Genomic DNA, 14,349 nt, shown 5'->3' on the forward strand with positions numbered 1-14,349 from the left:
ACCACCCCCCGAGTCTTGCACTTCTTCCAGAAACTTCCATCCCTTTCCTCTATGTTTGGCTTTCTCTCCTCAAATGTGTTTGTCATCGTCTTGGTCTTGACTTGGCATATATTTATATCATCTTCATGCGCATTATTTAATGTACAATTAACTTAAAAAAATAGACAATATGCATGTTTGAGTTTTTCAGTTGGAAAATCATGGATATGCAACAACAAAAAATGTGCGTGAGTAATTCTTATTCGAGTGAGAAATATTTTAGTTCTTAATCAAGTGATGTCACTGCCGTATTAGAAAATGTCAGCTGCACTTTGACCGGCAGCTGAAAATTCTCAATTGCAACTCGACTTTCAATGGGGAAAAAAAAGTTAAAATAAAATAAAACTTGCAACTGAAAAATCTAAACTACGATTTAACTTGCAACTCATAGAACACACAGAAATCACGATGTAACTTTGATGGTGTAAGCCTGAGAACTAGGCTTTGTTTACCGAAAACTAAGCTAGTTTTGAGCTAGCTGACAACTAGGTAAACCGAAAAACAAAAGTCAGTCATCATCTGGTAAAGAATAAAGAAGACATTTTTGGCGGCAAACAAGACATATCATGCGAACAGGAGTCGCGATCACCTGGAAATCCAGAAGGAACAGCCACTGGGGCGATACGCAAGAGCACGGGAACAGCGACGAACAAATGCATTGCGTACTGGCCGGAAGAGTCATGTAGCTAGAGCGGCGCGAGCCGCGAAGACTCGCCACATAAGCAATCAGCGTAGCAGGCTACCAGCTGCACTTGGCAGCTCGTGAACCGTGCCTGACTCGAGGCTGCAGTGCTGTGTCACTCCACTCCATAATTCCCTTGTGTTCGTTTCTTGCCCGTGAGGAGGTCCTGATCGATCATCGATCCATCGGTCTCCTTAAATTCCCATCCCCTTTCGCCTGCCTCCCGCACCAAAACTGACCACGCCTCTCCAGCTACCCGATCATACCTCTCAATCGCCACGCACGCCGGCAATCATCAAGTAGCCGTGGCATCGTCACGCCGCCGGACGTCACCACCGCGATGACGCCCGCGCCACGCGCCCGGCTCCTGGCCTGCATTGCCGTGGCTGCCATGGTGGCGCTCGCCGTCCCGCCGTGGCGGGGCGTGGCCGCGCACACTCGGGGTGTGCGGCCGGGGAATGCCGCGGGGCAGCCGTTCCCGGAGAACGCGACGCGCGCGCAGGAGGTGGAGCGGCTGTTCATGCGGTGGGTGCGGTACGTGGGCGCGCTGGAGCACAGCACGTTCCAGCACGCGGTGGCCCGCGCGTTCCCGTCCTACTCGCTCGTCGTCGACCGGAACCCGGCCTCCGGCGACTTCACCTCCATCCAGGCCGCCGTCGACTCGCTCCCGCCCATCAACCTCGTGCGCGTCGTGATCAGAGTCAACGCCGGCACCTACACGTACGTGCATTGCCTGTTGCCCCTTGTCCACCTGATGATTGGTGGCCGTGTATGTCATGCGTGTGTGTGGCCGTGTATGTCGCAGGGAGAAGGTGTCGGTATCGGCGATGCGGGCGTTCATCACGCTGGAGGGCGCCGGCGCGGACAAGACGGTGGTGCAGTGGGGCGACACCGCTGACACGCCGTCCGGGCGGAGGGGCCGCCCGCTGGGCACATACGGCTCCGCCACGTTCGCCGTGAACGCGCAGTACTTCCTCGCCAGGAACATCACGTTCAAGGTAACTGCACTTTGTTGGCCTGCAATTAGTTGTCTCGCGCCACAGGCCGTCCTAAACTGGCGCGCATGGTTGTCATGGGCCATGGCAGAACACGTCGCCGGTGCCGAAGGCGGGCGCGACGGGGAAGCAGGCGGTGGCGCTGCGGGTGTCGGCGGACAACGCGGCGTTCGTGGGGTGCAGGATCCTGGGCGCGCAGGACACGCTCTACGACCACTCGGGGCGGCACTACTACAAGGACTGCTACATCGAGGGTTCCATCGACTTCATCTTCGGCAACGCGCTCTCGCTCTACGAGGTATAGTAGGATCTCTGCTCCATCTCTTGGTCCATTGTCAACGCCTTCTATCTCCTCTGCAAAAATGCTCCATCGCTGGCCATTTTTAGTGTTGACTTGATGACTTCCGAGGACTGGGCTAGCGAGGTGCAATCCTGCGCCTGGATATAAAGCAGAACACAAGAACTACTGAACACTGAACAGTCTAAAGAAAAAAGGTTTAGTTCGGGACTCTGGGATTCGGAAACTCCAAATAAAGGCTGAACTGTAGCCTTTTAATTTCATACATTAAAAAATATATTTTGATTTTTCCAAAAATCGTAATAATCCTAGAATGCTCAATGCTGCACAAACTATTTTGAATTGTAGGCTACATAAAAATGATAGAAATGTCGACCGGAGTATAGTAAATAATGCATATTTAAGAATTATATACTTTTATCAGATTTAATTATTTTTATGTAGCCGGGTACACAGAATTCCTAAGGTACATCTTTCTTTTTTGAAAAGACAACCGGTATGGTAATAAATAATATAAATATGTCAGTAAACTACCTAGCGATGACTACAAGCACTCAAACGAGTCAAATCCATCACCGATGAAGCGACACACATATTAGAAGGAACACCGATCAAAGCCAGCGAGATCTATTGGAGAAAAAGCTTCACGTGCCAAAACGACTCACCACCGGGATGTGGGTTAGACGGGAATGACTTTATTTCATCTCCAAGGAGTTGATACTGGCGCATCTTCCTGAATAGAACACAAAGCGTAAATAAAAATGAGAGACATTAAAAAAAAGGTAGCCCCTCTTGTCGGTATGGACATGGATCCACCGCGTATCCATGCCCTAAGGCTAGAAAAGGCGGTAGGAAAGCTAACTATCTAAACTACATTTACTTTCTAAAAAGAAACTCGTAAATGTAATTTTGAAACCTAAAGTATAAGGGGCTACATATAGCTGGGTCTCTATTTGTCCAAAATATTCTCAAAGCCTTTGGCTAATGGGAGAGGATGCATGTCATGTCGACGTGCAGTGATCACGTACCCAAAGTAAACAAAAATGGCGCACCGAAACTCCGAAAGTGAGGACCCGTCACCCGCGTATGATGTCCTCGGCCATGTACCAGCAATGTATGCTAGTACGTACATAACCGAATAGACCATTATACTTGCCACGGCCCACCGGGACCGCTCTGAAACACTCTTCAATGCCGCTGCAGCACAAGTCCTTTTACCTGCTGCTACGTGCCACCAGCATGCAGTCGGGCATCACAGGTCGGCTGGCTGCCTACTACTGTATATGCCCACCGATCGTGAAAACGTTCTTTTCGAGACGGTCCAGAGCAAGACCCGACAACATCTTGGCATCTTCGATCGACCCGTGACGAAGCAATGATGCTGCACACGGACTGCTGTTGCTGTCCGTCTGTACTGCCCCCGACTCTGCGACCGGCGCCACGCCACGACGGCCACACGCGGCAACGCCCACGTGCACGATTACCGTCACGTAATAATTCTCTAACAACGAGGTTGTCTGATTTGTGCATGCAGGACTGCCACGTGCACGCGATCGCGCGGGACTACGGGGCGCTGACGGCGCAGAACCGGCAGAGCATGCTGGAGGACACGGGGTTCTCCTTCCTCAACTGCCGGGTCACCGGCTCCGGCGCGCTCTACCTCGGCCGCGCCTGGGGCACCTTCTCCAGGGTCGTCTTCGCCTACACCCACATGGACGACATCATCGTCCCGCGCGGCTGGTACAACTGGGGCGACCCCAGCCGCGAGCTCACCGTCTTCTACGGCCAGTACAAGTGCACCGGCCCCGGCGCCAGCTACTCCGGCAGGGTGTCCTGGTCGCGCGAGCTCACCGACCAGGAGGCCAAGCCCTTCATCTCCCTCAGCTTCATCGACGGCACGGAGTGGATCAGGATATGACGTTCTCGATCGCAATCGGGTCTTCAGTTCATCCTGCTCGCTGTAACACGCACACACGTACGCGCGCTAGCTAGGCACGCACGTCCGTGCTGTAACAGAACAGAAAAACACAGAGAAATTATACTACATGTTCGTTCGCGATAACCTTGGCCCTTGGCGAATTTGTTTCTTCAGCTCACTCTCTTAGACTTTGCGTTTATAAAACTAACTGTATTTACAAGTGTCTACGTTTATACTGTGTTAAAAAAAAATTTACTCCTCCTCGAAATGTACGGTGTTCCATCTCCACCGAAAAAAAGGACACGAGTATATTAACGCCGCACATTTGCCTGAACCGCACTTCAAAAACGTGCAAGACACCAGTAGGATACCTTCTAAGTTCTAACAGAGACCCTGCTAGCTTATCCTCATCATCATAGACCATAACTAAGGCTGGTCCACAATGGCCACAAAATAACATACGAAACAACAGCTTATGATCGAGATTCGAAACCAATCTTGGCGATAGGAGTAAAGCACGATGTCTTCCCTACTCCAGCAACTAACATTGATTTTCCTCATTGGGCCTTTTATTACATACCTGGACCATGCATGGGCTTGCTGAAATTCTAATTAGCCGTCCATTTGTACCATATTGGCCCATCATTGCAAACAGGCATGTCAGCTTCCATCCACTCATAGCAAATCTTATGCATTTCCGCAAACTAGTGCAGTGGCCCTCACATTGTGTTAGAGAAGTTGGAGAAATAAAAGTATTGAGGTTTTAAAGAGGAGTATACTTGGATATAACATGAGACAAACTCGATTCCAGGGCGACCTAGCACTGGCGGAGCTTACTACATGTCGAGGGGGGGGGGGGGGGGGGGGTGCCCCCCCATGATTTGCACATGCATTAAATAATTTTTTTGGGAGAGCTAAAATTGTGGATATTTTTGTGTATTTTGTCCCACGTGAACTCCTGTATTTCAGTTTGCCCCCTAGCAATTCCCAGCAAGCTCCGCCACTGCAACCTAGGGCTTCGTAACTGAAGCTAGACCTACCTTCAAATGCATGCAGTTCCCATGGATACAATCAGTTTTGTGATGCCTAGAGCAATCTAGGTTTATTATTGCGCCATCGTTCGATGTCCCGGTGAGCGGCAACACTACTGGTTTTCTTCCCGGTGAGGCCAAGCTCCTCTGCGAGGTGCCACGTCTGGTTCAAGTTACCTTGCCAAGCAAGGTTCTGTGGTGTCTTCTTCATGAAACTTAGCGGTGACTGGTGGTGTTTGATTGGATTGGTTGGTTTGCTAAACCGGTGAGATTGCAGAAGATATTTGTTGAACTATTTTTCCAGCAATGAGAACTTGCGGGTGGAATTGCCGGGGAATGAATTCAACCACGGATGTTCGTTGGCTCTTAGACCTCCAAAGGCGAATTAAGTCAGACATTTTATTTTTGTGTGAGTCTCATTTGGATAAGGATAGCGCAAAGGGAGCTATCTTAGCCGAATCACTAGGTAGACATAAATAAATTAGGGTTCTTATTGAGAACCTAATGGAGCAAGAAAGTGATCTACTGGCTACAACGTGGAAGAATGAATGGGCTATTACATGGAGATTAGAACACGTCATACTTTCATAATGCTGCAACAGCCAGGAAGAAAATAAAACTCGATCAAGCGACTCCTAGATGACATAGGAGTATGGAATGAACGGGAGCATTTGAAATCGCATGTAACAAACCATTTAGCTGAGTTATTTACATCATATGAATCGGCAGCAGATTTGCGCCTTTGATCTTCATCTTCAAAGCACGGACATGATCTCCATCATCAACGGGCATGATCTCCATCATCGTCGGCGTAGCGTCAAGGTCCATGGCGCCGTCTTCATGGTTGTTCACTGTATGTAGCAACTATTACAACTACTTTAAAATAATACTACAACATGAAATATAAAGACAACCATAAGGCTCTTGCCGGTTGCCACAATAAAATAATGATCATCTCATACATATTCATCATCACATCATGGCCATATCACATCACCAAATCCTGCAAAAACAAGTTAGACGCCTCTAATATGGTTTGCATATTTTACGTGGTTTAGGATTTTCGAGTAAGATCCAATCTACCTACGAACATGAACCACAATGGTGATACTAGTGTTGTCAATAGATAGAGTAAATTGAATCTTCACTATGGTGGGAGAGATAGACACCCGCAAAGCCACTTATGCAATACAAGTTGCATGTCGAGCGTGGAGCAAGTCTCATGAACGCGGTCATGTAAAGTTAGCCTGGGCCGCTTCATCCCACCGTGCCGCAAGATGCAAAGTACACGAACTAAAGATAACAAAGCATCGACGCCCACAAAACAATTGTGTTCTACTCGTGCAACCAATCTATGCATAAACCTGGCTCTGATACCACTGATGGGATTCGTAGCATAGAAAACAAAAATTTTCCTACCGCAAGAACGAAAAACAAGCCAAGATGCAATCTAGAAGATGGTAGCAACGAGGGGATCACGAGACTAACCCTTGAAGATTTCCAAAGCCTACGAGATTAGATCTCGTTGTTGCAGAAGATGATCACTTGCCGCTTTCAAAAGTGCGTAGAAGATCTTGACGGTGCCACAATCGGGCAGCACCTCCGTACTCGGTCACACGTTCGGTGTTGATGAAGACGACGTCCTCCTCCTCGTTCCAGCGGGCAGCGGAAGTAGTATATCCTCCTCGGATTCCCGGTAGTACGACGGCGTGGTGGCGGTGGTGGTGGAGAACTCCGACAGGGCTTCTCCTATGCGCTGCGGGAGTATTATGTGGAGGAGGAGAGGCTAGGGTTTGGGGAGAGGGGAGGGGCACTTGGGCGCCGGCCCTTGGATGCCCTAGGTGGTGCGGCCAAGCCATAGGGCTGCCCCCTCCCTCTCCTCCTCATTATATAGGTGGAACCCCAAGGGTTTGCCCAAAGTCTTCGAATAAGACCCCAACAGAAAAACTGCCTTATGGATGAAACCTAGTTGGGTTGGGACTCTCCCCTTCCCCCCTTGCTTGGCCGGCCAAGGAGGTGGAGTCCACCATGGACTCCACCCTCCCACTTGGTGGGCAAGTTAGGATTGGTGGAGTCCAACCGGAACTCCACCTTCCATAGTGATTTATTCCGGATAATTCTAGAAACCACCTTCCATAAATTCACCGGATCTTTTTCCAAACTTGGAAAGTGACTTCCTATATATGAATCTTATTCTCCGGACCATTCCGGACCTCCTCGTGATGTCCTGGATCCCATCCGAGACTCCGAACAAAACTTTGAACTTCATTCCATATTCCATATCTACTTAAACGACATCAAACCTTAAGTGTGTCACCCTACGGTTCGCGAACTATGCAGACATGGTTGAGACTTCTCTCCGACCAATAACCAATAGCGGGATCTGGAGAACCATAATGGCTCCCACATATTCAACGATGACTTAGTGATCGATTGAACCATTCACATACGATACCGATTCCCTTTGTCACGCGATATTTTACTTGTCCGAGATTTGATCATCGGTATCTCTATACCTCGTTCAACCTCGTATCCTGACAAGTACTCTTTACTCGTACCGTGATATGTCATCTCTTATGAACCATTCATATGCTTGCAAGCTAATTAGACGATATTCCACCGAGAGGACCCAGAGTATATCTATTCGTCATCGGGATGGACAAATCTCACTGTTGATCCATATGCCTCAACTCATACTTTCCGAATACCTAATCCCACCTTTATAACCACCCATTTACGCAGTGGCGTTTGATGTAATCAAAGTACCCTTCCGGCATAAGTAATTTATATGATCTCATGGTCGAAGGACTAGGTAACTATGTATCGAAAGCTTATAGCAAATGAACTTAATGACGTGATCTTATGCTACGCTTAATTGGGTGTGTCCATTAGATCATTCACATAATGACATAACCTTGTTATTAATAACATCAAATGTTCATGATCATGAAACTATGATCATCTATTAATCAACAAGCTAGTTATACAAGAGGCTTAATAGGGACTCCTTGTTGTTCACATAACACACATGTATCAATATTTCGGTTAATACAATTATAGCATGGTATGTAAATATTTATCATAAACATAAAGATATATAATAACCACTTTATTATTGCCTCTTGGGCATATCTCCAACAAGAACTACTCACTCCTCGTCGTAGGAGTCAGCAACGACGATGAATATGGTGGTGGAGTCGATGGAGATGGCTCCGGGAGCAATTCCTCATCCCGACAGGGTGCCAGAACATAGACTTCTATCCCCCGGATCTTATCTTCGGCAGCGGCGGAGCTACAGAACTTTTCTAGAATAGAGGCTGATTGATTTAGGGTTTTCGCGTCGGGAGACATCTTATAGGCGGAAGGGAGAGGTCGGTGGAGGCCAGGGGGCCCACACCTACCCTAGGCGCTGCCAGGACCTATGCCGCGCCTAGGGGTGGTTTGGATGCCCTGTTGCGCCTCTTCGACCCCCCCCCCCCCCTTTTGACTTCGTCTTTGTTACGGTAAAATATTGACTTCGGCTTTTGTTTTGTCCAATTTCGAGAATATTTCTTGTACAACTTTTCTATAACAAAAAAAAATCAGGGAACTGGCACTTTGGCATCTTGTCAATAGGTTAGTGCCGGAAAATGTATAAAAGTGTAACGAAGTGTAAGAAAAACATATTAGACTTGGTGTAAAACAAGCATGAAGCATAAAAAATTATAGATACGTTTGCAACGTATCACACATTGACACTCATCAGGTTAGGGAGACCCTCCACGGAATCGATACATTCAGAGTGTGTTTGGTAGGTTGGCTCTCCTCAGATATTCCCACCTCATCCCACTATATCTTGTTTGTTAGGTTGGGTCGTGTGCTTTCAACTATGCCTACTTCATACAAAAACAGTCCCTCAACCATGCCGAGTTGAGAAGCTGAAATTGAGCTTCACAAGTGAACCGAGCTGAGTCCGTCCGAAAACGTTCCCCGCACGCGCTTCGGCCCGACAGGGGTCACCGGCCCCAATGCCTTTATCTCTCCATTTCCCCCCGCAGATCCATCTCGCCATCTCTCTCGCTCCCGTCAAGCTGCCTAGTCGTTTTGTATTCAGGGACCCAATTGCTTTTTATTTTTGCATGACATGGCTCAAGTCATACAAGACTCCAAACAGGAGCTGAGCTCAGCTCTTACAACCTACTAAACACAGCAAAATAAAACACACTTGTATCAGGTTGACATAGCTTGACTTAGCTTGTATTAGGTGGTAAGATAGTCCAACCAGGCTAACAAACACACCCTCAGTTGCTATCTTGGAGGCGTCGGCGAGCGTTCTCTGACTTCCGGTGCTTCTTGGTGTTAACAGTGCGCACTGATCCTAAACCTTTGAAACATCACTGCAAAATTGACGTGTCGACGGTACCATACACGGTTCTTAATAGGTCGCTGCGTGCGACCGTCGGATAATGTGTCGATCTGGTTCGGTGCTTCACGTCAGACGATCACTTCAGCATCGTTTTCATTGGAGCAAACAGCTCCAGTGTCAAACCAATCCTGGTGTCCTTTCAAGAACAACATATGCCGCGTAATCTTCACTCGGGCAGGACGAAAGCTTCAATGTTGGCACTGCTAAGCACTGTGTCACACTGTGGTTCAGTTCATTTACCCGTTGTACTGTCTCTGCTCCATCCATCTATCAATCTGAATGTACGAATGTCGACAGTTTCACCCTCTTTTATGCAATTGACCTTGTGATTCACAAAAACTTAACCGTGCCTGGACCATTATAACACTTTAGCAACTGAATATGTACACAATTTGGATAACTATCTGAAATTTGGAGACTGATCGTATTTCACACTCTCCATCTGATGGGTCACCACATCCTGTCCAAGTAGTAATCCCTGGCTGCCTCCTCGATGAGACCGGAGTAGCCCTTGAGCGTGGCTTCCGAGAGGTAACCGCTCTGCATACGCTTAGACGCGGACCTCCTCGACCCTGCTTGGGACGTCAGGCTCGCCCTCGCCGCCTCGGCCGGCGGCTGCCTGGGCGCGCTGTGGCACCGCGTCTTCGCCGCCGACGAGGCCGTGCCCCCCATGTAGCGCGGGCTCGCGAGCAGGTCCCGGTGCCATAGCGGCCGCGGCGTCAGACCGTCGACGCTCTTGGCAGGCGAGTCGTACGCATACGGCGGGTTGGGGCTGCTGAAGCGGGGCGTGTTCTGGGCCGTCCTGGCGTGCCTGACGGGTTCACGCTCGTGGTGCCGCCGGGTGGACAGACGCTGGGGCTGCTTGACGGACAGCGGCGCCAGGTCCGCGGCGAGGCGGGCCGACGAGCGATCGGGGGTGTACCGGCCGCTCGCGATCCTGGTGGACCGCGAGCGGAGGTGGCACGTGTCCATCTCCACGATCCGCGGGCTGCGCTCGTAGTTGGAGTCCGTGCTGTCGGACAGCCTCCGCCGGTGCACTGCCTTCGCCGGCGACGGCGAGGGCTTCGTCCGGACATCTTCCGTGACGATCCTCTCCTGCATTGCAAAACGCGTCAAACTCAATATCCATGCGTTCATCCACGTCATATAACTACAAAGATTTTAGTTTGAGGCAAAATGACCGACTTGTTCCATGGATCTCCGATAGGAAGCTCGCTTGACGGCGTACGAATCTGCCTGCAGCCGCATGAGCGCCTGCAGCCTGTGCAAAGTCGTGGCTGCCTGCTTCCTCACGAGGTAGCCTCGGACCAGAGCCTGCAGCTTGACGAGCGATCTCAGCGCGCGAAGCGCTTTCCTAGCCTGAAGCCAGCGAAGATTCGAAATCATCATAAACCCAAACAAAATAATAAGATGCAGTGGACGAAGAAGGACTAAAGAAGTGTGGTTTAGGCAACTAGGCATATGTCACACAGCACAAACAACTTTTTTTTACATGATCAGAGATTCAAAATTATAAACCCAAACAACTTGCAATGGACGACGGTATATAGAACTGTGGTTTAGGCAGATAGGCTTATGTCAGTATTCAGTAACCACTGCACTGACACCAAACGGGAAGTTTATGATACGGAGAAGTCGCTGGCGAAGCAGAGTAAACAGGCAGCAGGCATCCGATTAACGTGCGGAATTTGCAGAGGAACAGAGGAAGGGTTAACAACTGACAACTGCCAATCATGGATGGAAAGGAGCAGCCATGACATCACGCACAGCGATGCCTAGCCTACTTAGCCAAATAGTAGTATAAAGTACAGAGAGGAACTGACGGATGACGCATCTAGCATAAACAGTGTGAAACAATCCACTAAAACAGAAGTTAGGAGAATCTGGACCTGCGCATCGTTATAAACAAATTAAACTGCATTCGAACTGGGCAAACCGTTTGAGTACGAAGAAACAGCATCAACATATCGAAAAGCAGAACGATCGTGGCAGATCTGTTAAGCCGTTTGAGCTAGAAGAAGCAGCAAAAAAACATGAACATATCGAAACGCAAGGCTTTTGCGTTTTCGCGAAAAAAGAAAGCATAAACATATCGAAACCAGAAAGATCAACGTGCAGATTTTGAACAGGGACAGAGGAAGTGTTAACAACTAACAACTGCCAATCATGGATGTAAAAAGGAGCAGCAGTGACATCACATACAGCGATGTCTAGCCTACTTAGCCAAGTATTAAGTACAGAAAGGAACTGACGGATCTAGCATAAACAGGGTGCAAATAGTGTGCAGACGGTGTGAAACAGTAGGAGACAAGAGACTCAATCTGGAATTCTGCATCGTTGTAACCAAATTTAATTGCGCATTATAGAACTGTTTGAAACAGCAAGAAAACATGAACGTATATGGAAACCAGAGAGATCGATCATACGTACCAGGTAGCCTCTGAAGGCCTTCTGAACCACGACGGCGGCCTCCTCCTCGCGCGGTTCACCGACGCAACGGCACGGCCTGGCCGCGGCGGCGAGAGCCACCACCGAAGGCCGCGGCTTCCCGCCGTCAGCTCCGCTCTTCCTCTGCTTCACGAAGCTCCACCTGCTCGCCTCCTTCTCCGCAGCGTCATGCCAGTCGGCCTTGACGCCGCCGTGTCCTTCCTTGGCGCCCGTCAAGAGCTTCTTGAGCCATCTCATGGCACGCCCCATGGCTGACCTGCCCGCGCCGACTCTCTTCAGACGTACACGGCCGCGAGGGAGAGAAGAAACGCGTCAACGAAACGTTCGGAAGACGAGAGAATCTCGGAAGGAGATGAGAAGGGGAAGCAGCAGCCCACTCTGTAGGAGCGCACGATACGCAGACAACTGCGCCTCTTGCTCGAGGGAGAAGGAAGGGGGGTTTTGGAGACAATCAGGGGAGAAATAAATGCACGGCCTATATACAGCTTTGCCAGCAATGAAAAAAAGGAAACGGCTGCCTATCGGTACGCGAAATCAAGGAGAAATGACCGGGATACGGGAAGCAGAAGGTTTGAAGAAGAAGGAAAGGGAAATGCTCGGAAGTCCACCCTCTACTTTGAGCAAGGCACGGGATTACAGCAAGAAATTAACTTTGCAGGGGCGGAAGCGGCGAAGTCTACGTGAAATCCAGCCCAGAATAGGAAAGAAAGTCGAGTGGAGGAGGGAGGGGTGTGGTGTCGCCGAGAAACTTTGCAGCGCATCAACCTCGAACGGGTAACCGCCCCAACCGTAGCGGCGGTGGGGTGATTAGCAGGGAAGAGAGATTGAGGCTAGCTAGAGAGGGAGGGGTGGAACAAACTGACGCGTGTGGGCTCTTCTTCTACCTCGGTCGGTCGGTCAAGCCACCAGCTCACTCACCAAAGATTCCCCCTCCTTGCTCCCCACCCGATCGAGTCAGACTCGCCACCGAGGAAGGCAACAAAGAGCTCGGACCAAAATTCCACTCAAATACTCATGCACTGCACGAGCATGATGACGCGAGAGAAACAAACAGCAAGCGGCGGTAGACCAGGGGAGGCGACTGGCAGTACACGGCAAGGCACAATGAACACTAGCACCTCGGAAGGGACTCGGGACCATGCAGGCGAAGCAACGTACGTACATGGATCGATCGGTGGTGACCAGTTAGCCGATCGGCGGTGTTATGCGTCGGCATTCGGTGGAGGACCGTGGTGGCATCTCCATCCGCACGATGTAAATGGGCCACGCGGAGGCTAATCTCGGTTGCAACTCATGTTACAACTTATAATTAGAACGAATCATGATTCAAATTAAATGATGTAAAATTTAACTAAGCACGAACTTAGTTGCCGAGAACTAGCAAATCCCTAAACTCATAACACCTCGGCCAAACGCATAGTGACCATCGTGCCTGTATCGATGTATTTGTGGTTTAAATTTGGATCGCAGGTGCGTCGACACTGATGGATCGGGACCATAAACCAATCAGTGCCTACCCTTCTCACCAAGGCCCGCCTCCAGCGATCGCGTCCGCTACGCCTTTTTGTGCGCTAGTACTGGTGCGCGCCGCGATAATAGCAGTGCCTCCCCTACCGCGTGCCCGTACTGGCGTGGACCGCACTGGGCTTCCACGCTATGCACTGAAGGCAAAAGCATCGCTTCCTCAACTCAATGCGGGTGCCAGTGCTGCGCGAGGATCATCACTTAGATTCGTCGCTGCCGCTTCATCCTCCGACCGGATTTACGGGAGGATCAAACTTCGCCATCGACTCCTTCAATTGGCACACATTTGTGTTGCGGGCTTCTTCAACTGGGAACGAGGCGTCATCGTGGACGACAAGGAGGATGACGACGAGTCGCGGAGGAAGAGGCGCTTGAGCTGGCCATCACCTAGAGCCATCTGGACGAGCTAGCCCAGTGGCACGGTCTTGTTGTCCAGCTACGGGACTCCGCAGTGTCTCAGGAATGCCGATGACCCCTCTGGTCACCCGTGAGCGCAGCCAAGCGCGCCGCCACCTCCTCCCGTGTCAGCATCAGCGCCATAGATGGCATTCTACTGGCATTGGTCTTGGGTGCCTCCGGTCTTCGTCGACCTCTTCGGCACCGATAAGATTTCCTTTTTAAGTCCTTTTTCCAGAACCCTAGATAAGATTTTCTTTTTAAGTCCTTTTCCCGGGACTGTGTAAGTGATTTTTCTATTAATAATATTGCAAAAAGATCCATCAGACTGCCGGGATAGACGCCGTTCAGCGGTGCCGACCGATCAGCGTTCAGCGGTACAGACGACAGGACAAAAGGTTTTGGGGCTGTACTTGAGCACGCCCACGGTGCTCCCTTGTGCTCTTCCACTGTTCGGCAGACAGAACGGAGCCGAGATCGACATGGGAACGGGAGGAGCCTGTACAGTTGCCGTCAACGTCACTACTCGATCTGCCCAGTATGGACCACGCAGAACTCTGCCCTCAGCCTTGTCCGTACTACTCTCAAACCGGATCTACTTCCAAGCGGCGCT

At 50.0% G+C, this 14,349-nt stretch overlaps 2 protein-coding genes across 2 annotated transcripts; one reads left to right on the forward strand and one right to left on the reverse strand.

Annotated features, from left to right (window-relative positions):
- Nucleotides 1–801: 801 nt before the first annotated feature.
- Nucleotides 802–4,118, forward strand: LOC127343807 (probable pectinesterase 53). Its single transcript, XM_051370004.2, has 4 exons — nt 802–1,441; nt 1,527–1,719; nt 1,808–2,014; nt 3,549–4,118. The coding sequence occupies exons 1-4, from the start codon at nt 1,062–1,064 to the stop codon at nt 3,930–3,932; spliced, it is 1,164 nt and encodes a 387-aa protein (XP_051225964.1). The 5' UTR covers nt 802–1,061; the 3' UTR covers nt 3,933–4,118.
- A 5,579-nt stretch (nt 4,119–9,697) lies between these two features.
- Nucleotides 9,698–12,646, reverse strand: LOC127343806 (protein IQ-domain 26-like). Its single transcript, XM_051370003.2, has 3 exons — nt 11,799–12,646; nt 10,554–10,727; nt 9,698–10,463 (listed from the first exon to the last, which is right to left on the reverse strand). Exons 1-3 carry the CDS (start codon nt 12,063–12,065, stop codon nt 9,819–9,821), a joined length of 1,086 nt encoding a protein of 361 aa, XP_051225963.1. The 5' UTR covers nt 12,066–12,646; the 3' UTR covers nt 9,698–9,818.
- Between the last annotated feature and the right edge of the window lie 1,703 nt (nt 12,647–14,349).

Source organism: Lolium perenne, chromosome 3 (genome assembly GCF_019359855.2).
Source record: "Lolium perenne isolate Kyuss_39 chromosome 3, Kyuss_2.0, whole genome shotgun sequence".
NCBI lineage: Eukaryota > Viridiplantae > Streptophyta > Magnoliopsida > Poales > Poaceae > Lolium > Lolium perenne.